Here is a 23,902-nt window from a genome sequence, read left to right as displayed (position 1 = left end):
TTTAACAAATAGAATTATTCAAGGAAAATTTTTAACACTGTATGACTACTTCACCTGATAAAACGCACATCAGTTTTAGAAGTGGTATAAAAACTAAATAATGCTATTTAAAACATAAAATTCTACCACATATTCAAACGGGAATTTGAAACTCATACATAGACATTCCCATGTGTCACAGATCATGTGAAAGGGGTTCTCTTTATCTTCGAAATAGTGCTCCAAATTCTGAAACCTATATATGAGTAATGTGTTTCAACTGTTCTTGGTATATTTTAAAACAATTTCAGCTAAACGAAGTTTACGGAAGACTGCTACAATAAGTATCGAAACTTGAAGTATGCAGGTTAATGAAAATATTATACGAAAATAACTTATGTTTAATATTGCAGGAAATATTAAAGACATTTTGAGCTGAAATGTTACACTCGAATAATTTTAGCTTTAGCAGTGTAGTTTAACATTAAAGGGTAAACTAACTGAACTGTGCACGTTCTGATAAATTATATTCGGGGTACCATTGAATTGTGTACGTTCAAGTAAATGCGCTGATCGCTCTGTGACTATGCTTAGAAATTCTTTCGAGATTTAAATCGAAAAGACAAATAGACAAAACACATCGCCTATAAACAAAAACAAAAATTTTAAAATGTCATGTGTGTCAAATATGTGTAAAATTTACGTAGATATTACAATATTTTATTACTCATTACCACAAAAACACATTACTTAATGAAAAGTTTAAACTATGCCAAGTTGTTAAAGAAAAGAACTTTGCACGCTTTAAATGATGCCAATAGCAGTATAAAAGATCAAAATGTTAAATAGTATAAGGATAAATAATTTCTGTATAAAACGTTTTGATACTCAAATGAACTCATCGGAGTTTCCTGCTGCTAGATCTGAGTGCACGTCGACGTCGAAAGAAAACGAGGATCAAAGAATGAGATGCATGGAATAGAGGTTTTTCATCTTCTTTTAATGAATATTTCAATATTTATATCCATATATATGCATAAAGTAGGCTAAAAATCTAATTCCAGTTACAAAGTTTGAAAAGCGAAAGCTGAATACTTCCATAGAATACTTCTAACATTCAATTACACTGCATAATGCAGTTCAAATCCAAAAATAATAGCAATAATCAAAAACAGAATTAAGCATCCTATTTCATATAGTCACATGCCCTGACGGGAAGAAGGTTAGTAAATTAAACAGACGGACTTGTAGCACCATCGTTTAGCAATATCAACAAATGTTTCTCAACACTAACACTGTAGCAACATCACTCGCATGATTAGCAACATTACCATATCAAAACTAGCCCAGTTTTCTTTTCAGACACTACTTGAGTGTATACTTTAAATTTGTTTCCCCGATACATTAATGCAAGAATAAGAAGATAGTATATATAGTATGCAAAATACCTACAACTGCTAAGCCGTTTGTAGTGCAGGTTTTTTTACAGACAAAGGTCGCGGCCTTCATGTATCTGCCAGCACTGTAGTCAATTAACTGATAGCCTTGGCTGAGAAACGGATGACAGCTCAGACGAGTATAAAACTGTTACGTCAGTATATATACAACTTCAAATGACTGCAATTTAAAGCATAAATTTTATTTTCTTAATTTTAAAATTTTGGTAAATCCACATTATAGTCAAATAGTATTAATATGGCAATTTGAAATACCTGATAAAATGAAAATTTGAAATTCCTGCTGAAACTATTCATAAAATTAATTCTTGTAAAAATTTTAATTAAACATAAGTTAATGAAGTGCTTTCTTTAATTATTGGTTTCAAAACTATTAACGTTCTTTAAAAATTAAAATTTCGTTTTCTAAAACTCTGCTTGTGCTCTAGGAAACTTTATTTTGTAGAATTTGCTTTCTGACAAATAAAAAGAGTCTAGTAGTATTATTAATAACAATAATATCATATAAAAATTCTTAATTAGAAAGTTTTTAATTAGAGTTTGAAATAAGGACTTTCCGCATAAGAAGCTATTATCTAAATTATTTTGACTTGAATAATGCAAAGATGATTCTAGAAATTTCGAGTCCATTTTCGTTTGGTTATTATGTTTTTTCCAAGTCCTCATCCTTGATGGCCTTTTTAAAAGTATTTTAATAATTTAGACCGAAATAATATAAAGAGAATCTTCTAGAAGTTCTGAGTCTTGTTCCTTTTGGCGATTGACATGTCCTTATAGTTTTTGAATATATCTCAAAATATTTTGGTCGAAGTAATGCAATGAAAATTCCGAAAGTTAAGGATTTCAGTTTCATTTGCCCTTTTATGAAAAAACAACGTGCTGCGAAGAACCATTTTGTTCTCCGCATCACATTCACGAACAAACTCCTATGGGGTGAGAGTTTGTTCTTCCAACCCATGGGAATATTTTTTGTCAATATACACATAAAGAGGTTTTCGGGCAAGCCTTCACTGGACGAGGTAGAAACTTTCACTGTCGTATATGTTATACTTTCGCGATCATTTTTGCCAGGTTCGAGAGTTCCATCATTTGCATAGCTCTTTATTTAGCCAAGCATGAAGAGGACATTCGAGAGAAAGAAATGACTACAGTGCCGTGAAGTATGTCGTTTGCAGCGATGCAGAGAAGAAGTTGTTTTCGAAAATGATGTCTGTAAAAGCTGCCTGAATGTATTTACAAGGCATAAGAAATTCTACACTAAAGTAAAGAGGAAGAAAAACGGAAAACAGGCAACCGAGCTAGAACGCTTGTTCTCAAGCCCAATGGCTAACTGTTAGTTCATTCGTCGAATTTTAAGCTTCGTCGTCAACAACCATTTTCCGGTTCGTCCATAGTTTCCTTTTGAGTGTGATCCTTGAAACTGAGAAACTGTCAAAGTAATATGTTACCTGCTACCAGCAGCATAGGAATAGTTCAATCTTTCATTTTAATTACATCATTTTACCTGCATCAGATTAACGATATTCAATGACTTTTATAAAATTGTGTGAAAAAGAAGATAGCGATTGGGAGGTAAAGTACTGTTGTACTTAAGCGGGAGGTAATTCTTTAAAGTGCATCAACTTGTGCTTCCCTTTGCGTTAGTTTTAATGTTTCTCTTCGGTAAGAAGTGGAGGGCCAGCTGTAAAATTTGTCCAGAAATTACGAAGAAAAGAAAAGTCATAAGCACACGAAGCCGGATGAAAGCAGTCTGATGGAAGAAGAAAGGTCCAGAAAAATGAAAAGAAGGAGTTCCCATTAAAAAAATCCAGCAAATCTGGAGAGCATCCGAGTAACCAACAACGACCAGGAATCAAGTGCTGAGAGAGGCTCGCAGTGGAGGGAAAAAGCACGGTTATCCAACCCGTATTTCACATGCGAAGCCTGATGGATGATGCCCCGGCGTAAGAGAGAAAGTTTGAAAAATGCCATACAGTGATTCGGACGCCACGTCAACAGCAAATTCCCACGACGAAGGCCCAGCAAAATCAGCGGAGATTTCTAGCACCGAAACCAGAAGCAGCAAACCGGCCAGTATCTGAGGTATTCCTCCAATAAGTTCGAAAATCAACATGTACCAGGGAGTATCCACGGAAACGGAAATTGCCAGAACATGTGGAAAGTGAAGAGAGGTCTTTCCGAAAATTCAGGATTCAGCTGTTCATTGCTTAACCTTCGCAGAATTCATTCGTCAAAAAACAGATAAATGTCTACAATCAAAGGAAAAAATAGTGAAATTCATTTTCTTAAAATATTCAGTTTTAGTTTATATCTAAAAGTACAGAAGTTACTGTTTAAGCTTTTGCCTCAAGCGAGGATATTTGAGTTTTGTAAATAGCAAGAAGCTTTATATTTTGTTGTGTATTATTTAGGTGATTTTATGCTAGTACCAAACTAAGATTTCAACTTTAGTCCAAGAGGATGTAATAATTTTAAGCAGCTTCTGCATCATTCTGATTTAAAGTGGAAATTGAGTAATTTTTTCAATATAAATGAATTGTAATTGTTTCATAAATAATGTTTGATAAATTAGTTTTGTAAACATAAAAGTTTTCTGTTAACTATGCTAAACGCAAAAGTAATTTCTTGCATGTTTGTAAAAGTTGAAATGAGGATATGAGCATGAGATATTTAAGTTCAGGCTAACAAATGGTAATTAACTAAAGTAACGTCTAGCGGTATGAATGCGAATAATTAAAAGTTAGGCCCTCCAGCCAACACTAAAGTTTAGTAAAAGTATTTTGCTTAGAACATTAGAAATAGTTTTGGAATTTAAGGTGTTGTTTGAAGCCTAGTGCGCCTACGTTATTAACATGTAGGATTTGGGTCACGTGGTAGTATCGAAAATATATCGAAATAAATCCATTGTTAGTAGTCCAACAATTGCATTTTTAGTGACTTTTGATTAAGAATCTTATGACAGCTAAAATTATTTTTAACTTCTGGTACACTTGAATAAAACCATGTAATTTAAAATGATCTTCATCTATGTTTTCAAGAATGCAAGAAATAGTAATTTGTAAACCAAGATCTACAGGAATTTTTTGCAGCTTGAATAAATTTGGGATACTGAAGAATTACAAACATTTTTACAGAAATATTCTATTCAGTTTTTATAGTAAATTTTCTAAGATTTATATTACTTTGAGATATGATTTTTCGTTGATTCACTATGGAAATGTTTTGCCAGTTATGCAAACAAACTCATCTTACCATTATAGAAATTCAATATATTTTACAATATGAATTCCATATGGATAAACATGCTCTGGGCTAAAAAAACATAGCTAAAAAACATAAAAAAAGATATATTTTCCGCTCAGGTTAGGTAAAAACCTACTAAAGAATTGGTTTTCAACGCAAAAATATTGCATGTACATTATTTGACGTATATAAAGCAAATGAAAACAAAATAGGTGTTGCTTTTCGTAACAGATGATAAATAAGTAATCTGAACTAGAAAGAAAACCATACGAATTTCTGACATTCTTTTGAAACCGGAATGGAAAATTTCACAAGTTATCAAAAATAAATAAAAAGATAAATAGCAAAAAATTAAAAAACTTGGTATCTGGAAACTTCAGAAAAATCTCATACAGAAAAATAACAGTTTCGTAATGTTAAAAAGAATATGAGAATTTGCAACTTGATCTGAAACCTGAAAAGAAACTGAAACCTGAAAAGAAATTGCAACCTGATCTTTGTATGCAGATTTAACTTTATTATATTAAGTTAAGCAGTTATTACAGAATTTGTAGTTTAAGAATGATGTATGTATGTATGTATGCATGTGTGATTATGGCAAAACCTCGAGGGCTATGTGCCTAAGGGGAGGGATCTCTTCGTGGAGGACTTTTTAAGGGAAACTGGCTCGTATACACGTTACACATGGGGAAAACCACGAAAACACCCATGCAGCCAGCCCGTTCGCGGGATTCGAACCTCGGACCGAACTACCAGTGTTCAGCAACTTTACCGTTCGGCCGCTGGTGGGCCGTAGTTTAAGAATGATTTCTCCGAAATTTAAAGACATAAAACATAATTTTTATACAGAAAATGAGCTGTATGGTAGACTGTTAAGATGACATATGGTAGAATAGCATTGAAGATATTTCATCGTAAATTAATACCTGATTATGAAGACTTAACTATGCATTTATTTTATCTGATTGCTTGTGCTGAGGTTTGCAACTGATATACTACCTTTCAAACAGGAGTGCTTTATATTTCCATAGGACAGGAAATTCACGCACTGGAAACGATAAATACACCCAGAAGGTTTCTTAGAGGAAGATAATAAACTATTTGAAGTTAGAATGAATTTAATATTTAATATTCAGATGTGAGAACCTACATAAAAGGTTTGGTTTCCATTAATTTATTATGGCAAAGTATTCGAGGGCTATCTGCCTAAGGAGACGGATGCCTTCGGGGAGGACTTTCTAAGGGAAATGTCTCGTATACGCATTACACATGGGAGAAAAAACGAAAACTCCCATGCAGCCAGTCCATTCACGGGATTTCAAAGTGGGACTTCGAACTACTAGTGCTCAGCAGATTTACCGCTCGACCGCTGATATGCATAAAAGAAACAGCCACGATATTTATAACTGATGAATATACTTAGTTTCATAGAGAAAAGAAAGAACAGATTAGAAATTTGTTAAATTTTAGACTGTATCACAGATCACCATAGTAGTGAAAATTTATTTCATAATATTGTGAAAGATGTAGGATTCGACAGAAATAGTAAAGCCGCGTTAATGAAGAGGTGTTTCATAAAACTTTTATTTAAAAAAAATTAGTTTAATTTAGTTTAATTTAATATTATATCTTAATATATGAGAAAGAGGTAAAAATTGAATTCAGGTAAGCAAACTGAGTAGTTTATGTTAAAACAACACGTCGAATAATGATTAAAGGATAAGTCAAACGATAAGAATCAGCGTAATATTTGTAAATTTTGTAGGACTAGTTTAGATGGTTTAGCTATAGAATCAGCTTGCTCAGCTACCTAAGTGCAAATGAAGGAGATAAGACAGGATGAAAAGATAAGAATGGCGTGGAAGAAGTTAAACTACTGGCGACATCTATTGATGAAACAACCAGATTAAATCATAATGTTCTTAAAGGCTGAAGGTAAAGCTGGATTAGAATTACGGTCGTTAATTGGAATAGAAAGATTTTATTAAATGTGAAACGCCTCCATAAAGTCGAATTCACCAAAGGAAGATGTTTTTTCAATAATGTTGGCTGTAGAAAAATGGAAAGTGTGATTTTCGGACCAACACTGCTGAGCAACAGAGGATTTCTGTGTTTCCTTTTTCCTAACATATGCCTCATGTGATTTAACGCGAAATGTTAAGGCTATCTTAGTTTGGCCAATGTAAATTAAGCCACATTTGAAAGGAGTCCTGCAAATACCTCAGGAATTCCCATCTGGAATGGGGTCCTAAGGTATGGAACTGGGAATCCTATTGACAAGAGAAAAATGACCCAAAAATTAAATTTCTGTAAAATACATGCAATTTTATGGCTAATCGACGGAAAGAAAGGAATGACAACAGAATTCTTATAATCGTCTAAAACGAGAGTGTGCCTTTTGATGCGTTGTAATGATAATTTTTTAACTGCTTGGTGAATAATGTTGGGCGTAAAGCCCCTGTCAATAGCAACTGCTTTTAGATAACTTAGTTCTTGATCAAGAGTCAGTTTGGAGGAGCAAACCGGAAAACAAAGGAATAAAATGAAACTAACTTCTGGTTATTCGGATGAGATGATTTGAAGTGTGGAAGGCAAACCGTTGAAGGTTTACGGTAAACAGTAGTACTGAAGTTGGATGTGTTATGTGTGACCAAAATGTTGAGGAACGGAAGAGAATTGGTTTTCTCAGGTTCGAAAGTGAAATGAATAGCAGGATGAGTGGAATTCATTATTGAAAAAACTTTAGTTAAATCATTTTTATTACCGTCAAAACAGGGCAAAAGTATCGTCTACGTAGCGGAACCATACCGGGAGAGAATTTTAAAGTTTCAAATAATTTTGATTCATAATAATGCACCGAGATATCAGCAAAGATGGGACTAAGAGATCTTCCGATGCCTAATCTCTCAGTTTTCTTGTAATACTTGTTTTGGAAAACAAAATGGATTTGTTTCAAACAGAGATGAGTAAGGGAAATTAGCTCATCAATTTCGATGCAGGAGAAATGAAATTCACGAAGTCTGGTTTCTAGACATCTTAATGCACCTTCCACTGGAACATTGGTGAATAATGAACCATGAGTAAATTTCTAGGAGAAATGCTTTTAAGTTTTTTTAATAAACTCTATTGCATTTTTTGTGGTGTAAATGTTATTATCTAATAAAGTTAAACATCTAGAAACTAAATATTTAGCTAACGGGTACGAGGTAGTGCCTAAATTTGATAAAATAGGACCGGAAATGAATACCACTTTTATAAATTTGGGGAAGAGCGTATTTTTTGACACAATTTGCCTCTGATGGAATAAGCGATTTTTTTAAATGGGTCGGAAGCATTTCTGAAGGTTTGATCGCAGTTTTTATCGAGAGGTCTCTAGGAATCGGATTATATGGTCCTTCGTTTAAGAGTTTAGTTACACAACTGATGTAAGTTTTCTTGTCCATGACGACTATCTGGCCACCTTTATCGGCCTTTGAAATGATAATGTCCGGGATAGAATGAATTTCGCGCATTGTAGCTTTTTCTCTCGCGTTTAGATTTGATTTCAAAGGCTTACTGTTGAATTTCAAATTATGGGCGATAAGATGCCTAATCATTTCTTTCTGTGTATCTGAAACGTTACTGAATTTCAAATTCAGTAAAGATAGCATTCGAACGCAGTGTTCCGAGTGAAGATTGAATGCTTTAAGTAGAAATATACTAAATAATTGATATTTGACCTCTTGCACTTTCTCATTTTATATACGTTTGGAAATTTATTTCACATTAATAGCGGCAAAATTATATTTAAATCTTTCTTATGATGTTTTTAAAAATAAAACATTAAAGCATACAAAACTTATATCATCAAAATGTAAATTTAAAATTGTTTTAAGATATGGACTAGACGGAAAAACAAATATATATATATATGTGTATATATGTGTATATATATATATATACATTTCGAACAATATATATATATATATATATATATATTGTTCGAAATGTATAGGCGCGGTAAGATGGCTTCCCCGCAAAGCAGTTTTAGGGTTGCCATAAATTGGCAAAGGAAGGCAAAGTTGCCACATTTGGCGAAAAATAGCGCATTTGGCGAAATTTGGCGACAAAATTGGCGATATACCATGGACGGATGGAGAACCTTCTGGAACGAACCGGTTTAGCCCAGAATGTTCTCGAACACAAGCCGAAAGCTATATAAACCCTGCTGGTCCGCAGTCAGTCAGTAATATCGAGAGTCTGCGTCTCTCATCGAGTGAGTGTGTCTCATCTAGCAAGTCAATCCCTGCGGAGTCGATCGAGTTGACAGCCGGGCAGGAGTGCCGATTCATAATCACTGTGGCTGCTCATGGTAAGCAATTCGTTTTACTACTATATAATCGTAACTGTTTATATATTTCTAATTGTTACATATGTATACATATAAAATATTTAGTCACTCGATTAGAACTAATATTTGATATATTAATAATTGATAATATAATATATTTATCAAGTTGAACCTCAAATGTAATTGTAAATACGCGACGTAAAATAACATGGTATTCGTGCATCGAAATAACACGAAAGCGTTTGCGTCTAGGACAACGCTGAAATTTCATTTCATTTATGATTTTAAAGTGAGTATTATATTACAAACACACTGAATTTAAAAAAAAAAATAAGAATTGCAATAAAGCTATGTATGCTTACTTTTACAGGTACACAAATAAGAACCACGAGTAAATCAGCAGTGGCAAGGGATGCAAGAAATACGTTGCTGATGGTCCGCATTCTTCTGAAACTCATAACTGTGTAGATAATGAGAACATTTCCGATGAGTCCAACGACAAGCGTGATACCATATACTAGAGCTACAGGAATCAGTTCCTCCAAGAAATAGAGACTGAAAGACTCGTCTCTGTCGTAATCCGGGTATCCACTGGAATTTGTAACGTCGAAGTCACTTCCATTTTCCTGGTAGATGGTCACTTTCATATCTGCTAAGGAAAAAAAGAAAGTACTGCATAAATATAATGTTACAGAAAGAATATACAGGTATATTTTGTAATTCGTGATCACAACAAGATTTGGCCATTGGGTCTCCTCATCCCCCAGTCGCCTAAGCTTCGAGAGGGAAAATAGCGTTTTTTCGCTTGCTTTCGGGGTGTAACTGAAGGCACTCTCAATGCGCAATCAAGGGCGGGGGGCTCTGGGACTCGAATCCCAGGGAGGGCAATGCAGATCTTTTACGTTTTTATATCGATATAACCTAATAATTCTACAAGCGGTGCCCGAACTAAAAGGTGGTGGACGATAATTTCTCACTACTAGCATTTGGTAAATGGGTCCCCTAATATCCACTCGTCCTTTAAAAGGGGGAATTTGTAAGATATTTTCTCCCTCCTTTCCGCATACCTTCGTGATGTAACTCGAAGCATGCTGGACACGTATTCGGGACGTCCGGAGCTTGAATCTCTGCAAATGTATTGTGGGCTTCTTCAGTTTCTTGACACCGAAATAGCCTAATGATTCTACAACTTATTAGTATATTAATGATAAACTTTTTGTGTCCCATTTCACACACGAGGAGGGGAGTAATTCTTTACTTCCTGAGTTGTACCTTCAAGCTGTAGTACAAATGAACTATTGCGAACAATGGATTCATTATTGTTTTAGTATTAAAGTAAGAGAGCGAGTACTCTTAACTATCTACATAGTAACCTCAAATGAAATATGCCTTAAGAGTAAAGAACGATTTACTTTATTATTTGAACATCTTTTGTGCTGTGACCAATGTTAATCAGGATTCAAAGTTCCGATCCGTGTCCACTGTATCTTTGCATTTTAAGGTACATAAGATTACGTAAACAGTAATTTTTAAAATTGATTTTTCTTCAATACTTTACAGAAAATTGACGGTAATAACTGAAAATTGTAAAGCCAGTAAAGATTTTGATTTAATGTTCGTGACATGTTAAAAGGTTTATTGCAAGAAAAATGTCTTTTTTAGCTTAGCGGTCTTGCAGGTATAAACAGAAACGACACAAACTGATCTCTCAGCAAGACAGTTATTGAAGAAATTAAACATTCCTAAGAAATATGAATAAATCCTTTCAGTTTTCGGTTTAGAGTATGCGCATCAAATTACATAACATTGAAGGAGAAATAAATATAACAAAAATCCTCTGGCTCCTATCCAGAAGAAGGCTTCAGCTTTAACAGCTTTTCAGAATTTTTGATTTGATAAAATGGCAAAGTGCTGTGATTGCTATATTCCCCAGAATGGTCAACAAAGAATTCATCCCAGTCTGCTCGAAATATTATTGAAGATACTTTTGTATTTCCTCACTTCGCACTTTCATCTTTTCTAAGAATATATTTTATCTAGAACAAACGTGAACTAACGAATGAGTTCTTTTTCTAACGAAGCCTAGACCGCATCTCTATCTTTTACCGAAAGATGAGATTTACGAATTCATTCCCCCCAAACAAAGAGTGCAAAAATAGTCTGTTTTATTTGAAGTGATAAAAATTACCCAAATAAAACAAAGTTATTCAATTCATAGACTTAAATTCTTTGCAATAGAAAAGTCTGTTTCAGATGCAGACATAATTTAGTGCCTAAAAATACAGCGATAATCTCAAAACGCGGGAAAGAATTATACACCAAGCAAAATTGTATACAGATAAAATGGAGCTATTTGCTATGGAATTTTGTTTCCATGAGACATGTACTCTGTTGAACGAAAGACTATCCCATTCTTCCCTTGGAACTAAATGAAAGACATATACTTTAAACAGAAATAAATATTAAAGAATGATCGAAAACTTACTATACTCTATTACGTTAAGATAGGTGCGTCAAGATCGTAACGATACTCCTTATTTTTGATCGTAATGTGTTGTCATCACCGGGCAGAGGTGATTAAAAGATTTCAAAGTATTTATCATCTACAGCAAAAGTCGTTACTATGGTCATGAGGCAAAAAGGACGGAAAATGTTCTCGAAGCGTCGATTCAAACGTAACACACTATAATAGCCATCACTAACGAAGGAATAGAGAAAATATATGAAACTAAGCAAATATAAATATAATGTTACAGAAAGAATATACAGGTATATTTTGTAATTCGTGACCACAACAAGATTTGGCCATTGGGTCTCCTCATCCCCCAGTCGCCTAAGCTTCGAGAGGGAAAATAGCGTTTTTTCGCTTGCTTTCGGGGTGTAACTGAAGGCACTCTCAATGCGCAATCAAGGGCGGGGGGCTCTGGGACTCGAATCCCAGGGAGGGCAATGCAGATCTTTTACGTTTTTATATCGATATAACCTAATAATTTTACAAGCGGTGCCCGAACTAAAAGGTGGTGGACGATAATTTCTCACTACTAGCATTTGGTAAATGGGTCCCCTAATATCCACTCGTCCTTTAAAAGGGGGAATTTGTAAGATATTTTCTTCCTCCTTTCCGCATACCTTCGTGATGTAACTCGAAGCATGCTGGACACGTATTCGGGACGTCCGGAGCTTGAATCTCTGCAAATGTATTGTGGGCTTCTTCAGTTTCTTGACACCGAAATAGCCTAATGATTCTACAACTTATTAGTATATTAATGATAAACTTTTTGTGTCCCATTTCACACACGAGGAGGTGAGTAATTCTTTACTTCCTGAGTTGTACCTTCAAGCTGTAGTACAAATGAACTATTGCGAACAATGGATTCATTATTGTTTTAGTATTAAAGTAAGAGAGCGAGTACTCTTAACTATCTACATAGTAACCTCAAATGAAATATGCCTTAAGAGTAAAGAACGATTTACTTTATTATTTGAACATCTTTTGTGCTGTTCAGAGTTCCGATCCGTGGTACCATGGAAGTGGTACCATGTAGGAATGAAAATAGAAGAGAGGATGTATCAATGACTTGAATATGTACAGTTAAAATATAAATTCGCGAGGTAGCTTTCTTGTACTTGCACGCTTTATGCGTTTTCCATTCCACTACCGGAGATGATTTCATCTTTTCGAATCCATTTTCCTTCCACTTTTAAAATTCATAATATCTGCATCATACGTCCTGTTTAACAACGACCTGTATGATAATTTAGTTTTAAGTCATATCATTAAAATTTCACTCAACTTGTCGTGTTGCCTGTATATGAATACGGTTTTGTGTGATATTTCAAGCTCCTTATACCAGTATGAATTATCACTAGCATTACTTAGCAAATATTATGTCTGTCCCGCGTCATAGAGCAGCATTGAATTGTTCTGCTTTACATGTTTTAAGTTCCCATGTGTGATTTACGTGATTATAATCGCCTTATGTACTTTTATATAAATGCTTGAATAATTCAGTTCCTTTATATGCATTTTATTCGTCTAAATGTGATTTATGCTTTATATGTGTTTTAGGTATTTACAAATGTTTGTGCATATATATGTATAATTTCTGTTCAAAGGGCACGTTAAGCATTTCTCCGCGTGGCCTAAAGGCAGATGCCAGCTCCACAGATTATGCTGGGCGCGGGGCAATACCTGCTTACGAATATTAGCCATCAGATATCTCCGTCCTCTGTCGCTTATTTTCTATCAATGGCTTGAATTCTAATCCGAGGTTTTCAGCAATGTATTAGCATATTAAATAGTTGCTTAATTTGACATTTTACATTTAGAAGGAACTACTTGCTTTGTCTCCTTTCTTTTGTTTCGTAGAGTCATTAGGCTTTTTGAAGCAAAAGGCATGAAAGATGAGCAATGTTTTCCCCGGGACTCCAACCTGGACCACTAGAATACTCGCAGAGTCTGCTACCTTCATACCAGTAAGGCATGCAGAAAGGAGAGAAAAATACCTCTCTTTCTCTTCGTTACAGATGGTATCACTGTTTTTAGTAGGACGCTCTGAAAAATTCGTTGGTCTCAGATTCTGTTTGTGATAATTCTATTTCATTTAGTTGTAGCTAAAGAACGTTAAAAGTTTTAATTGTGTAAAGCTCTTTAAGTAAAATAAAATGGACCGCAAATAATGTTTTATCTGCCAGAAAGCTAACGAGGTTTTAAAAAAAGGGGTTATTTTTAGCAGCGAAATGCTCGGTGAATACCTATATGAAAGACTTTGTATATTGTATATTGTAAAGTCACTTACTTGTACATTATACAGAAGAAAAACTAAAATACCCGGCAGCCAATCATTTCGGTCCCCAGGAACAAGTTTGGAACGAATTAAAGCGCATAGATACCTTATCCTCTCTCACAGTGCAGGGTTTAATCTCAGAACAAATGTACCATACGTATTTTATAGATAATAAAAACTTGACAATCTAGCGCAGTTTAAATAAAATTCATTTTGAATGTAACAACGAAATATTATGCACTGATTAAATTTCAGCATCGTTTATTACACAAAAGTTCAGCAATATGTCCCCCTTGCTGAAGACTTTATATGAAATACTTTGAAACTATGTACAGTACTTTTTTTAAATTTTTTAATTATTTCCATGCAATAGTTTAAAGATCATACATAATTAGATACATCCATAAAGTTCTCATTTTCAATATGATTTTATATTAGGTTTTAAACAATTAAGTGAAATTATAATGTTTGTAGCAAATCAGTTCTGCTATTCACAATCATTTCTCGACTGGTGACGTATGTTGTCTTGTGATAAAAGGACTGGATGTCTTTTATTAGCCCAGAAGGGCTATTAGTTTCTACACGTCATTTTGCATCGAATCTAAGGAAGTTAGAATAAATAACGTAAGCTTCTCGCGTATGTCTCGTGCAAGAAAAAGGAAGACATGAAACGTCACGGTATGACGTCACCACTTACATGGCCGCTATCATAAGCAGACTTCTGTTTGGATTTGTTCACATTATAATCGGCGATGTCTACATTTTAGCTATTTATTATTATAAATATTATCACCCTGTGTTATACTTAAAAAATTTAAATAGTAGAGAATGTGCATTAATGCATGTATGTTTCTCGCATTATGGAAAAACAGCGATACTTAGATCCATCAAATTTTGAATAACGTAGTCCTACACGACATATGTGGCACTTGGAATATGGGCAAGTGGTAGCCCGAATTTTGAATTCCAAATTTATTCTATATTTTATATTTTGTAAAACTTTAATGAATTTGTTTTATAAAAGAACTCAACGATTTCAAAGGGAGCAGTGGCAACACTGTACGGAATTAAACATTTTTATCTCCAGCGCGCGAGACGGTCTGTTGGAATTTCTAGAGATATGCTGTTTTGAAATAATTTAGCCAAAAGGATGTTAGCCCAAGGGCTCCCAAAATGTCTCTCGAAATTGTATGTTTACGTAAATGAAAAAAAAAAAAAAAAAAAAAAAAAAAAAGAATCGCCTGTTTGGGGGTAATATAAAATCTGAAAGCTTTCAGAATATTTTTTATTAGTATAAATTGTTCGTCAACATTTAAGAGAGGAATGACACTGACAGAGTATTCTATGAAACACCTTGTCATCAGCTTACCTTGTGGCTGAAAGGATTATGAGGCCAGAATGTCACAGATTCTCTTTGTAGAAAGCACTGTTTCTTGTAATATGATTAACTGAAATTTGAGAATTCTCGTTGTGTGTTTCTGTTGTAGTTTTGAGTATGTGCACACGAAACTGTTGCAGTATTACTTCAGTACATTCAGAAATAAAGAATATTTTACTATTCTGAGACACTGTGATAAAGAATATTTTACTCTCGTGAAAAAATTGTGATTCTTTACCTTTTTGAGAGTGTAAATTTCGTATGAAAGATTAAAAATGACTATTATGCTAAACATAAAGCATTAACTTGGAGTTTATGATTTGTAGATTGGTAGACGTATTTCATGATAATGAACATACTTTGTAATCATCTTAAAAACGCTCCAATATGTTTCAGTTTTTATCACTTACGTTTTCATTGCAAAAAATAATAACTCATATGAATTAAAAACTGAAACAATAATTAATGCCTATATTTAAATCTGAAAATTTAACGATACACTGGGCTTCAGAACTACTGGACGACTGCTAATGATTCGGTAAGTCATATAACATGACAACGTGAAAAGTGTATTAAAGATTAAGTTCATCAATTAGTTCAATGATTCACCAATTAATATGCCTCCAAGCCCTAGCCGTAAAATGGTAACTTAAGAGTTTGCAGTTAGATCGAAATTAGCTGCAAAATTATTTTGAATCTAGAAGTTATAGCTTTAATAAATTTATAAGGCATTTTCTCACTCCTTTCTGTATGCCTTCATGGTGTAACGGTAGCGCAATCGGCGCGTATTCGAGAGGTCCAGATTCGAGTATTCGGGAAGACGAGCATGCCTTCTGCTTCAAAATAGCCTAATGACACTACTGTGGTGCCCGAACTAAAAGGTGGGGGATGATGATTTTTCACCACCAGGATTTGGCGACTCGGTCCTTTGATCCCCAGTCAGATTTTAAAAGGGGGGTATATAAGGTATTTTCTCCCTCCTTTCTGCATGCCTTCGTGATGTAACGGCAGCTCACTGGGCGCACGTTCGAGACGTTCAGGTTCGAGTCCTGGCGAGAGTATTGCTCATTTTTTACATCTCCTGCTTCAAAAAATCCCTACGACTCTAGAAGTTGAAGATGTACAATTACTGCTGCTGGCTCTATGTTGCATTAAATGAGCTATGATTAAGAAATTAAAATTAAAAGACGCAGTTATAAAATGTTTGTTTTCTAGAAAAAAGGCCAGATTTATCAGAAAATATATTGGAGACATCTTTACATACCCATTATTATAATATCATGTGTAAAGGCAGCATCGCATTCAATATTTTTAGAATTTATGAAATCTTTTCACCCTAATAATTTTGAAAAATGGGGTTTTGAAAGAATTTTGAAAGATTCAGAGAAGCTATTGTTGCATTTTAAAGCACAAAACGAAATACTTAAAAATAGTCTCGCCGAGACATTCTTTGTTAACTGACGCTTCTTTGAATTCAGAAGCGCCTATTTTTTAAATGAAAGCGAAGAAAATGGGTAACACATTACTTAAATATTTTCCATAGAAGGAAAAACATTATATGTTTAATTTGGAATAACTATTTTTTCTTTCAGCACATAGAAAGTGGTTTTCCCGGAAGTCAGGAAGCTATACTTCTTTGGAATAACAGACAATTCTTTACAAGACATGGCACTAAGCATCTAGTAAAACATTACGCTGATTTACAACATATCAGGCGGATATTAAGCTTTTGAGAAATCGTTTACAAGTTCTGATCATGAAATTTAATTTGGCTCTTTGATCTTATTCGCTTATGGCCTTAGACACATTTTGTTTTGTATAATCATTAGGATTTTTGATGCTGGAAATGTGAAAAATGTGCAATATCCTCGCCGGGACTTGAATCTGGACCTCTCGAATACGCGTCAAGTGTGCTAACGTTACACTAGAAGGTATGCATAAATGATGTAGAAAATGCCTTATATACTCCGCCGTTTAAGGGATGTGACGAAATATCGTCTACCAACTTTTAGGTCGGACTCGTCTGTACAGTCATAAGACTTCTTTGAACAGGATACTTGAAAAATGTACATTGTCCCCTTCGGGACTCGAATCCCTGATCTTTTGAAATACGCGCAGAGTGTGCAACCGTTACACCATGAATGCATACCGAAAGGAGGGAGAAAATACCTTACAATTTATATGAAACGTTTTCTCCTCTTTTAGCAATATTAGTCATGACTAAGGAAAACGGCGCATGCTCAAATTATTCATTTCGTTTCGCATTCTTTTCGGGTCGTTCTCACTTATTTTAACACCCGTGAACAAAATTCTAGGTTGAGTTTCTGCGATTGTATCTAGTTGTTGTACAGAGTGAGTTTACACATGTTTAGAATGATTTCAATAAAGAATTTGTGAAACCATCTTATTATTTGAAATAAGAAATATCCTCTGTTATTTTTAAATTTAATCTTTTTCTCATAAAGCAGCATGTAAATAAGCTGTGTATTAAAGTACATGCTTTTGCGTTTTCCGAAGCAAATTTTCCTATCTATAATTCAAACTTCTTGTGAAATGCATGCTATTAAAATTTCTAAGTACGAAATACGCAACATTATTAATCAGAAAGGGAAAAAACCATCAATCATTACTTTTATGCATGGAAAGGTGGACATAGATATAAACACGATTTCTTCTTTACTGCTGCTTAAAATTTTGTTACAATGTCTCTACTTGTTTCAAATATATTTGGCGTCAGATGTTTGTTCATTATGAATATTGCTGTCCTTGCTGATTGATTATTTACAGGGATGTATAGAACGGTGTTCCAACTATTTGAAATTTCCGCTACATTTTCATTAATGCAGTATGATTATTGATTTAAACCGTGATCCTAGTAATTTTTAGTTAAGATATGCGCTAAACTGGCAGTGGCAGTTCGAGCTGCCTGAAATTTATCTGATTAATGGTTATGGTTTCTTCAAAGCTCTTAGAATGTTTTTGTATTATAGCTCACTCTTCAGTCATAATCAGCATGAACAGATAGGTTCATTATTGTTTATTTCGTAGTTTGTAGCGGTTTCTAAATTTACTTCATTCATTTAGATACTACATTGTACATTGCGCACAAATAAATGTGACAGTTCTATATCTCCCGTTCTACTAAGCCGATTGACAAAATTGAAATTGCGTTTTAAATGTCTCGAAAGCGCGACTTAGGATATATATTAGATTTACATATAACATCGTTCTAACATAGGTATTTTGACAGAAAATCGGACTTTTTCTGGAAAAACATACCATTGTTTTTCATATTTCGATTCTACGGCTCAAATTATGCTTAGATATTAAATTTTGTACACTTTGGTGCGAAATTTAAGGAGAAATTCAAACATTTATCTTGGCACAATTTTTCCAGTTTGCGTCAAGAATAATTTACTAGGCGAACTTTTTAATATATGGCAACCTCCTTTCCCCCCCCCCCCAATAATTCCGGAGCTGGAAAAAAGGCACCTCGTTCCTACCTTTTTACATTGTGCATGAGCAAAAAAATGTCACAACGTTCTTACTTTCAAATAATTTTAGCAAAGTGTCTAAACCACATTTCATGTTTAATCGCTTTCAACAAATATTCCAAATTTCAAAACGCGACAATATATAAATTCATGTATATCTTCGGAAATTTTGAATAAAAATAAAGTTTTGAGGGTATCCACGTTGAGAACGATGGATGATGGTTCTGATGGATGATTGATGAATGTTGATAACGATGAACATCTTACATCAAAAGTTGTATTATTAGTGAAACTATGCATTTTACAGTTAAAGCATTTTGGGGTGCTGGTGTAGCATTCTTTAAAATTGTAGTTACTACTACATTAGAAGCAATATTATCTGTATGAATTCTTATGCTACTAGGTGTCAGATAAATCGTGGTTCGTAAAACACCTACCAGATGACTAAAAATTTTTGACGATGCTGGTTTTCCACTCTGTGAGGAAGGAATGATCAAAAGTGAGTGGTGTATAAACGCTTGGGGTACATTTATTAATTCATTTCATGCAATTATTTTTCTTATCATTTAACGTGAACAAATGAGAAATTTAAGTTACTGTAATTTCCAAATATCTTAAAATTATGTTGGGGATTGTTTTAAAAGAATGTTTTCATTAATATTATATATAAGACATCTTTGAAGTCTTTTTTTGTAATTCTAAAATTTTATATTTTTGGATCACTCCTAAACTTTTAAAGACATTCAGAAATTTTTATTATATTCCTTTTCTCTTTGCATGTAACTTTTATACCCCGTTTTGCACATTTTTTATAAAATGAATCCTGATTCCTGTTCAATCTAGACGTGAGACTTCGCTTAGTTTCTCTGGAAAATAGAGGATCTGTCTGAAGAACCCGAAGTTCTTGGTATGAGGCAGTCTGATGTAGAATGGTTGAATTTAGTAGAATTCAATAGGATATGGCATGCAATAGGATATGCAATATAGGATATGGGAACTGATTTCGGAATTTTTCAAAACAAAATAGTCAGTTAGCTATGTGCCTAGCTATAAGAGTTAGTATACATAAAGCATAAAAATATGTAACAAAAATAACTAAAAATATTTCATTTGAATAATTCTAAGCTGTAATTTTAAAACAAAATGTATGCAAAAAGTAATATAAATACCATAAAAATTTTTCACTTTAAACAAGTACTGTAATGTCGGCTGATCGGCAAATATGTAATTTAACACTTTTACTGTAAATATAAGGGAGGAAAAATTTTAAAATTAAGGCGGTAAAGAAAAATATGGTCTTATAAATAAAATTATATTAGGACGGATATCTGACTACGAGAAATTTAAGTTAATAATAGTTTCTCAGGGAAGAAACTACCTGATAATTTAATACTGAAAGCGCAAATTGAGAATTAATGAAGAAATATCAATCTGAAAATTAGTTTGTAGAATCATTAGGCTTTTTCTATGTTGGAGATGAGAGAAATGAGCAATGCCTTCTCCGAAATTCGAACCTGGATCTCTCGAATACGCGCCGAGTGTGCTCTCATTATACCACGAAAGCATGCAAAAAGGAGGGATAAAATATCTTATAAGTTAATGCCGAAACGCGAAATGTATTTACAAATTCAATAATAGAAATAACCCAATATAGTAAGCACCCATCGAAATGATTATAACATAATTACAAAATGAGATTCAAAGTAATGTAAGTGTCTTTTCTTGAATGTCTAGATGGCATAAAATCTGGGGATGAGGATACTTGCAAAATCTAACTATAGGCTGCGCTGCAGAGTTTGGAAAACATTATTTGAAGTTTTGGTATAAGGGTGTAAGTTGAACCCTTATACCAAACCAGGAACCTTGAAAATTATATTGTTGAACAGCAATTAAAATTACTACTTTTACTGATGAATCTACTTTCGGATGATCCATGATACAATCGTATTATTTTGATACATCTAAATATTGATACAAATAAATGAAAGTTAACGTTAGGATTATAACGTTAATCCTACGGCAAGGACTGCACGTGAAATGTACTTAACAAAAGAAAAAATGTTTTCACTAAAAATGCTCTCAGACATGTGAAAAATTTATTCTCATGAAGTATTTGATATACGATAACCCATTTTATTCAAAATACAATAGCCCATTTACACACATGAATATATATGAAATGCATTCCTGCTCAAAATATAAGCAACACGTTAGTTTCAAGCACAGAATAAAAGAGAACCTGTTTAATATATGTGCAAGAAACTGATTCAAGAGGTTTCTGTGGCGTTACTAGATCACATAGCAAACAATAAAACAAAGATATACAAACACACATGCATTGTGACCATCATATCGTGAAAGATCAAATGAGACGGATAAATGTGTAATGGCAACATCACGCTAATAACCGGTATGATAACCCTTAGCTGAAATGCAGGCTTGACAACGCCGAGCTGCCAACAGAGCTGTCGATGGCTTGTTACAGCAGAAGCACCTCCTGTAGTAATGCACGTCTGAGTTGGTCGAGGGTTTGTGGCGGCGACATGCTATCCGTCGTCCTAACATGTCCCACACATGTTCTATGGGGTTCAGGTCTGCTGATACAGCAGGCCCTGGCAGATGTGGAATGATTTCACTCTCTAGATAACTCCGCAACATTAGAATTCTATGCGGACAGACGTTATAAATATCGCGTAGAAACCCATTACAACGATAAAAGGACGCACAAGAGGGTGTAGAATTTGGTAGCGATATCGGACGGCTGTCACAGAAATACAAGGAATCACGCAAAAGTCGGTGCGGCATTCGTTGCTGTCCCAGCCCAGACAATAAGCCTCCACCTCTGTAACGTCTCTTTCGACGATTTTGGGGGCCGATAGCGTCATATTATTGCCATTCAGGAATCATTTTGTACATTAAATCGAGACTAATCTGTAAAACGTACGTGGCCGCACTGCTCTGGTGTCAAACTGCGGTATTCACGGTCCCATCTGCTGCGATAACCGCGCTCTGACATGTGATGGGGACAGAGGAACAAAACCACGGGTCCTCGAGCGTATAATCCACATTCAGGCAGTCAACCCAATACAGTTTGGGGGTATGTGGGCCGCTCAGCAGCAGCAGAGCGATGCGACTCTAACTGCCGTGTAATTAGTGACCTAAGACGTCTTGCATATAGCAACAGAAGCAATCGTCTGCAGCTGTGGTAATCCTCCAGCGTCCACACCCACGTTTTCGACGCTACGATGCACATTCAGCCCTCCCGCAACAGCATATTTGCTCGCTCCAGCTTGCAACATCCCGACAGACCTTTAAAGCACTTCATCGTGCAAATGGTATCTTTGGCTCATGCTTTCCATTTTGGCTACCTGGGGTTACACGGAACTATCGCTGCTTGTCAACTGACACATAAGCGACAAATGATCGCCAATCTTGGCGACATTGTAGTCCGGTCCCTGTGCAACTGTAATTGATCCCTACATGTAACTGTAACTGTATCTGACCTTTATATGTGACTTTCGAATTTCGAAATTACTGGAAGGCAGTATCAAATATCTGACTTCCAGTAATTTCGTGAAATAGAAAGTACCAGAGAGATCTAGGCGGACGGGCCGAAACTATATACGACCGGAGGGAGCATCAATTTCTTAGTTATTACATCGACGTCGCGTTCGGTGTACCGAGAGATCTGCGTGTGAGTTTCATCGTGCGTATCATTGCGTCATCATTGCGTTGTGTTTAACAACTTAGTATAGTGAAGTGTAGCCACTGATTGTTCTCTGTGATACTGAGAAGAGCTGTACGAGGGTTCCATAGAAAGTTACAGAACTGTAAAGCGTTTCGTATGAAAAAATAAATTTTATCAAGCTATCTTCAGTTCTGTATGCATTCAATCCATTACTAACCTGTACGCACACAACAATATGCTAAACACTATCCTATTTTCTTTTTATTCATATCGTGTATATTTGATCATATCAAATGGTTATGCAAATTAAATATATGGAAGAGAGTTCAGATGTCAAATAACTCAACTGCAACCCGTAGTTAACGGTGCCAGTTGCCACGTGCTACTTTCAACAAGTTTAGCGAAGGCTATATTTAGAACAAAACGCAATGTTTCCTGTTGCTGTTCGAACTGATGGGTTATTTTAAGCGCTTAATTTGAAGGAAATAACAAAGTGCAATAATTGATAAAAAATGTCAAAACTGTTCTTGTAATTATGAAAATTCTCATCTTAGTTTTGTTACGTACCGTCCAGAGGTTATCAAATATTTTGTTTTGTACAACTTTTTATCTTTAGTTGCAAAACGCCAGAAGTTGCTGTATAAGGCGTTATTGATTTTAAATCTCTCTGTGTGTGAAGTTGAGACAAAATTCATACACTACCCAATATGTGAAAGGAACGGCTTTGCTCGAAGTACCATTAGGTAGACCGACTTGTCACTTATAATACTATTAAACCAGATGGCCTATCGTATTTGTACAGAACTCTCTATGGTATTACGATTTAATTTCAATATTTTGACATAATAAAACTATGTAAAACAAATAATTAGATGTTGTGGTAAGAACACACTAGACTTGTTACAAGCCAGGAAAAATAATATGTCCATATATGTATATAGATAGATATAGATAGATAGACATTGATTAAGATCTAAATATTATTTTATTAATGATCAGAAGAACTGTAATACGCATTTTTCTTAAAGTTTCTTTTAAAGGTGCCTTAATTAGTATCACAAACGTAAGAATATAAAAATATTAACTAAATTCTAACTAAACTAACTTTGGATTAATAAACAAGTGTCTACTTGAAGATTGGCCGTATATTAACAGAAAGGCCGTATGTAGTACAGAGAACTGTTAACACTACGATACGTTTAAAATTATCAAGAGGATTAAACCAACTTTAGATGTTAGATAACTCAACTGCAACCCGTAGTTAACGGTGCCAGTTGCCACGTGCTACTTTCAACAAGTTTAGCGAAGGCTATATTGCCTTGAAGGCAACCAGCAACCGAGTAAAACTGCTATGGCAAGCGACCTGCTCCTAATCACTCCTTCCTCTCTCTTGCTTGGCAAAAGCCACAACTTAAGTACTTGGCGTTCGCAAGACAAATTTGCATAAATAAGTTAAAGCTTTTAATTCTGGCCGGAAGTAGAAAATAAGAAGTGATAGTAAAGATTTAAAATAAAATAAACGTTAGTAAAACTTAAGATCCTTACA

The 23,902-nt window shown here is 34.5% G+C and overlaps 1 protein-coding gene across 2 annotated transcripts in view; it reads right to left on the bottom strand.

Annotated features, from left to right (window-relative positions):
* The window catches only part of LOC118187546 (QRFP-like peptide receptor), a 696,437-nt gene that overhangs the window by 316,072 nt on the left and 356,463 nt on the right, over positions 1–23,902 (bottom strand). Inside the window, exon 4 of one of the 2 annotated variants that reach the window (XM_085810979.1) lies at positions 9,372–9,661. In XM_085810979.1, coding sequence (XP_085667105.1) covers positions 9,372–9,661 — 290 coding nt within the window. The remainder of the gene's footprint in view (positions 1–9,371; positions 9,662–23,902) is intronic. The other variant, XM_085810980.1, reaches the window with a different exon arrangement.

This window comes from Stegodyphus dumicola, chromosome 2, assembly GCF_044657685.1.
Source record: "Stegodyphus dumicola isolate Sdum_Otavi_A_Nest chromosome 2, ASM4465768v1".
Taxonomy (NCBI): domain Eukaryota; kingdom Metazoa; phylum Arthropoda; class Arachnida; order Araneae; family Eresidae; genus Stegodyphus; species Stegodyphus dumicola.
Note: the sequence above shows the minus strand (reverse complement) of the source record. Positions and strands in the feature narration are given on the sequence as shown.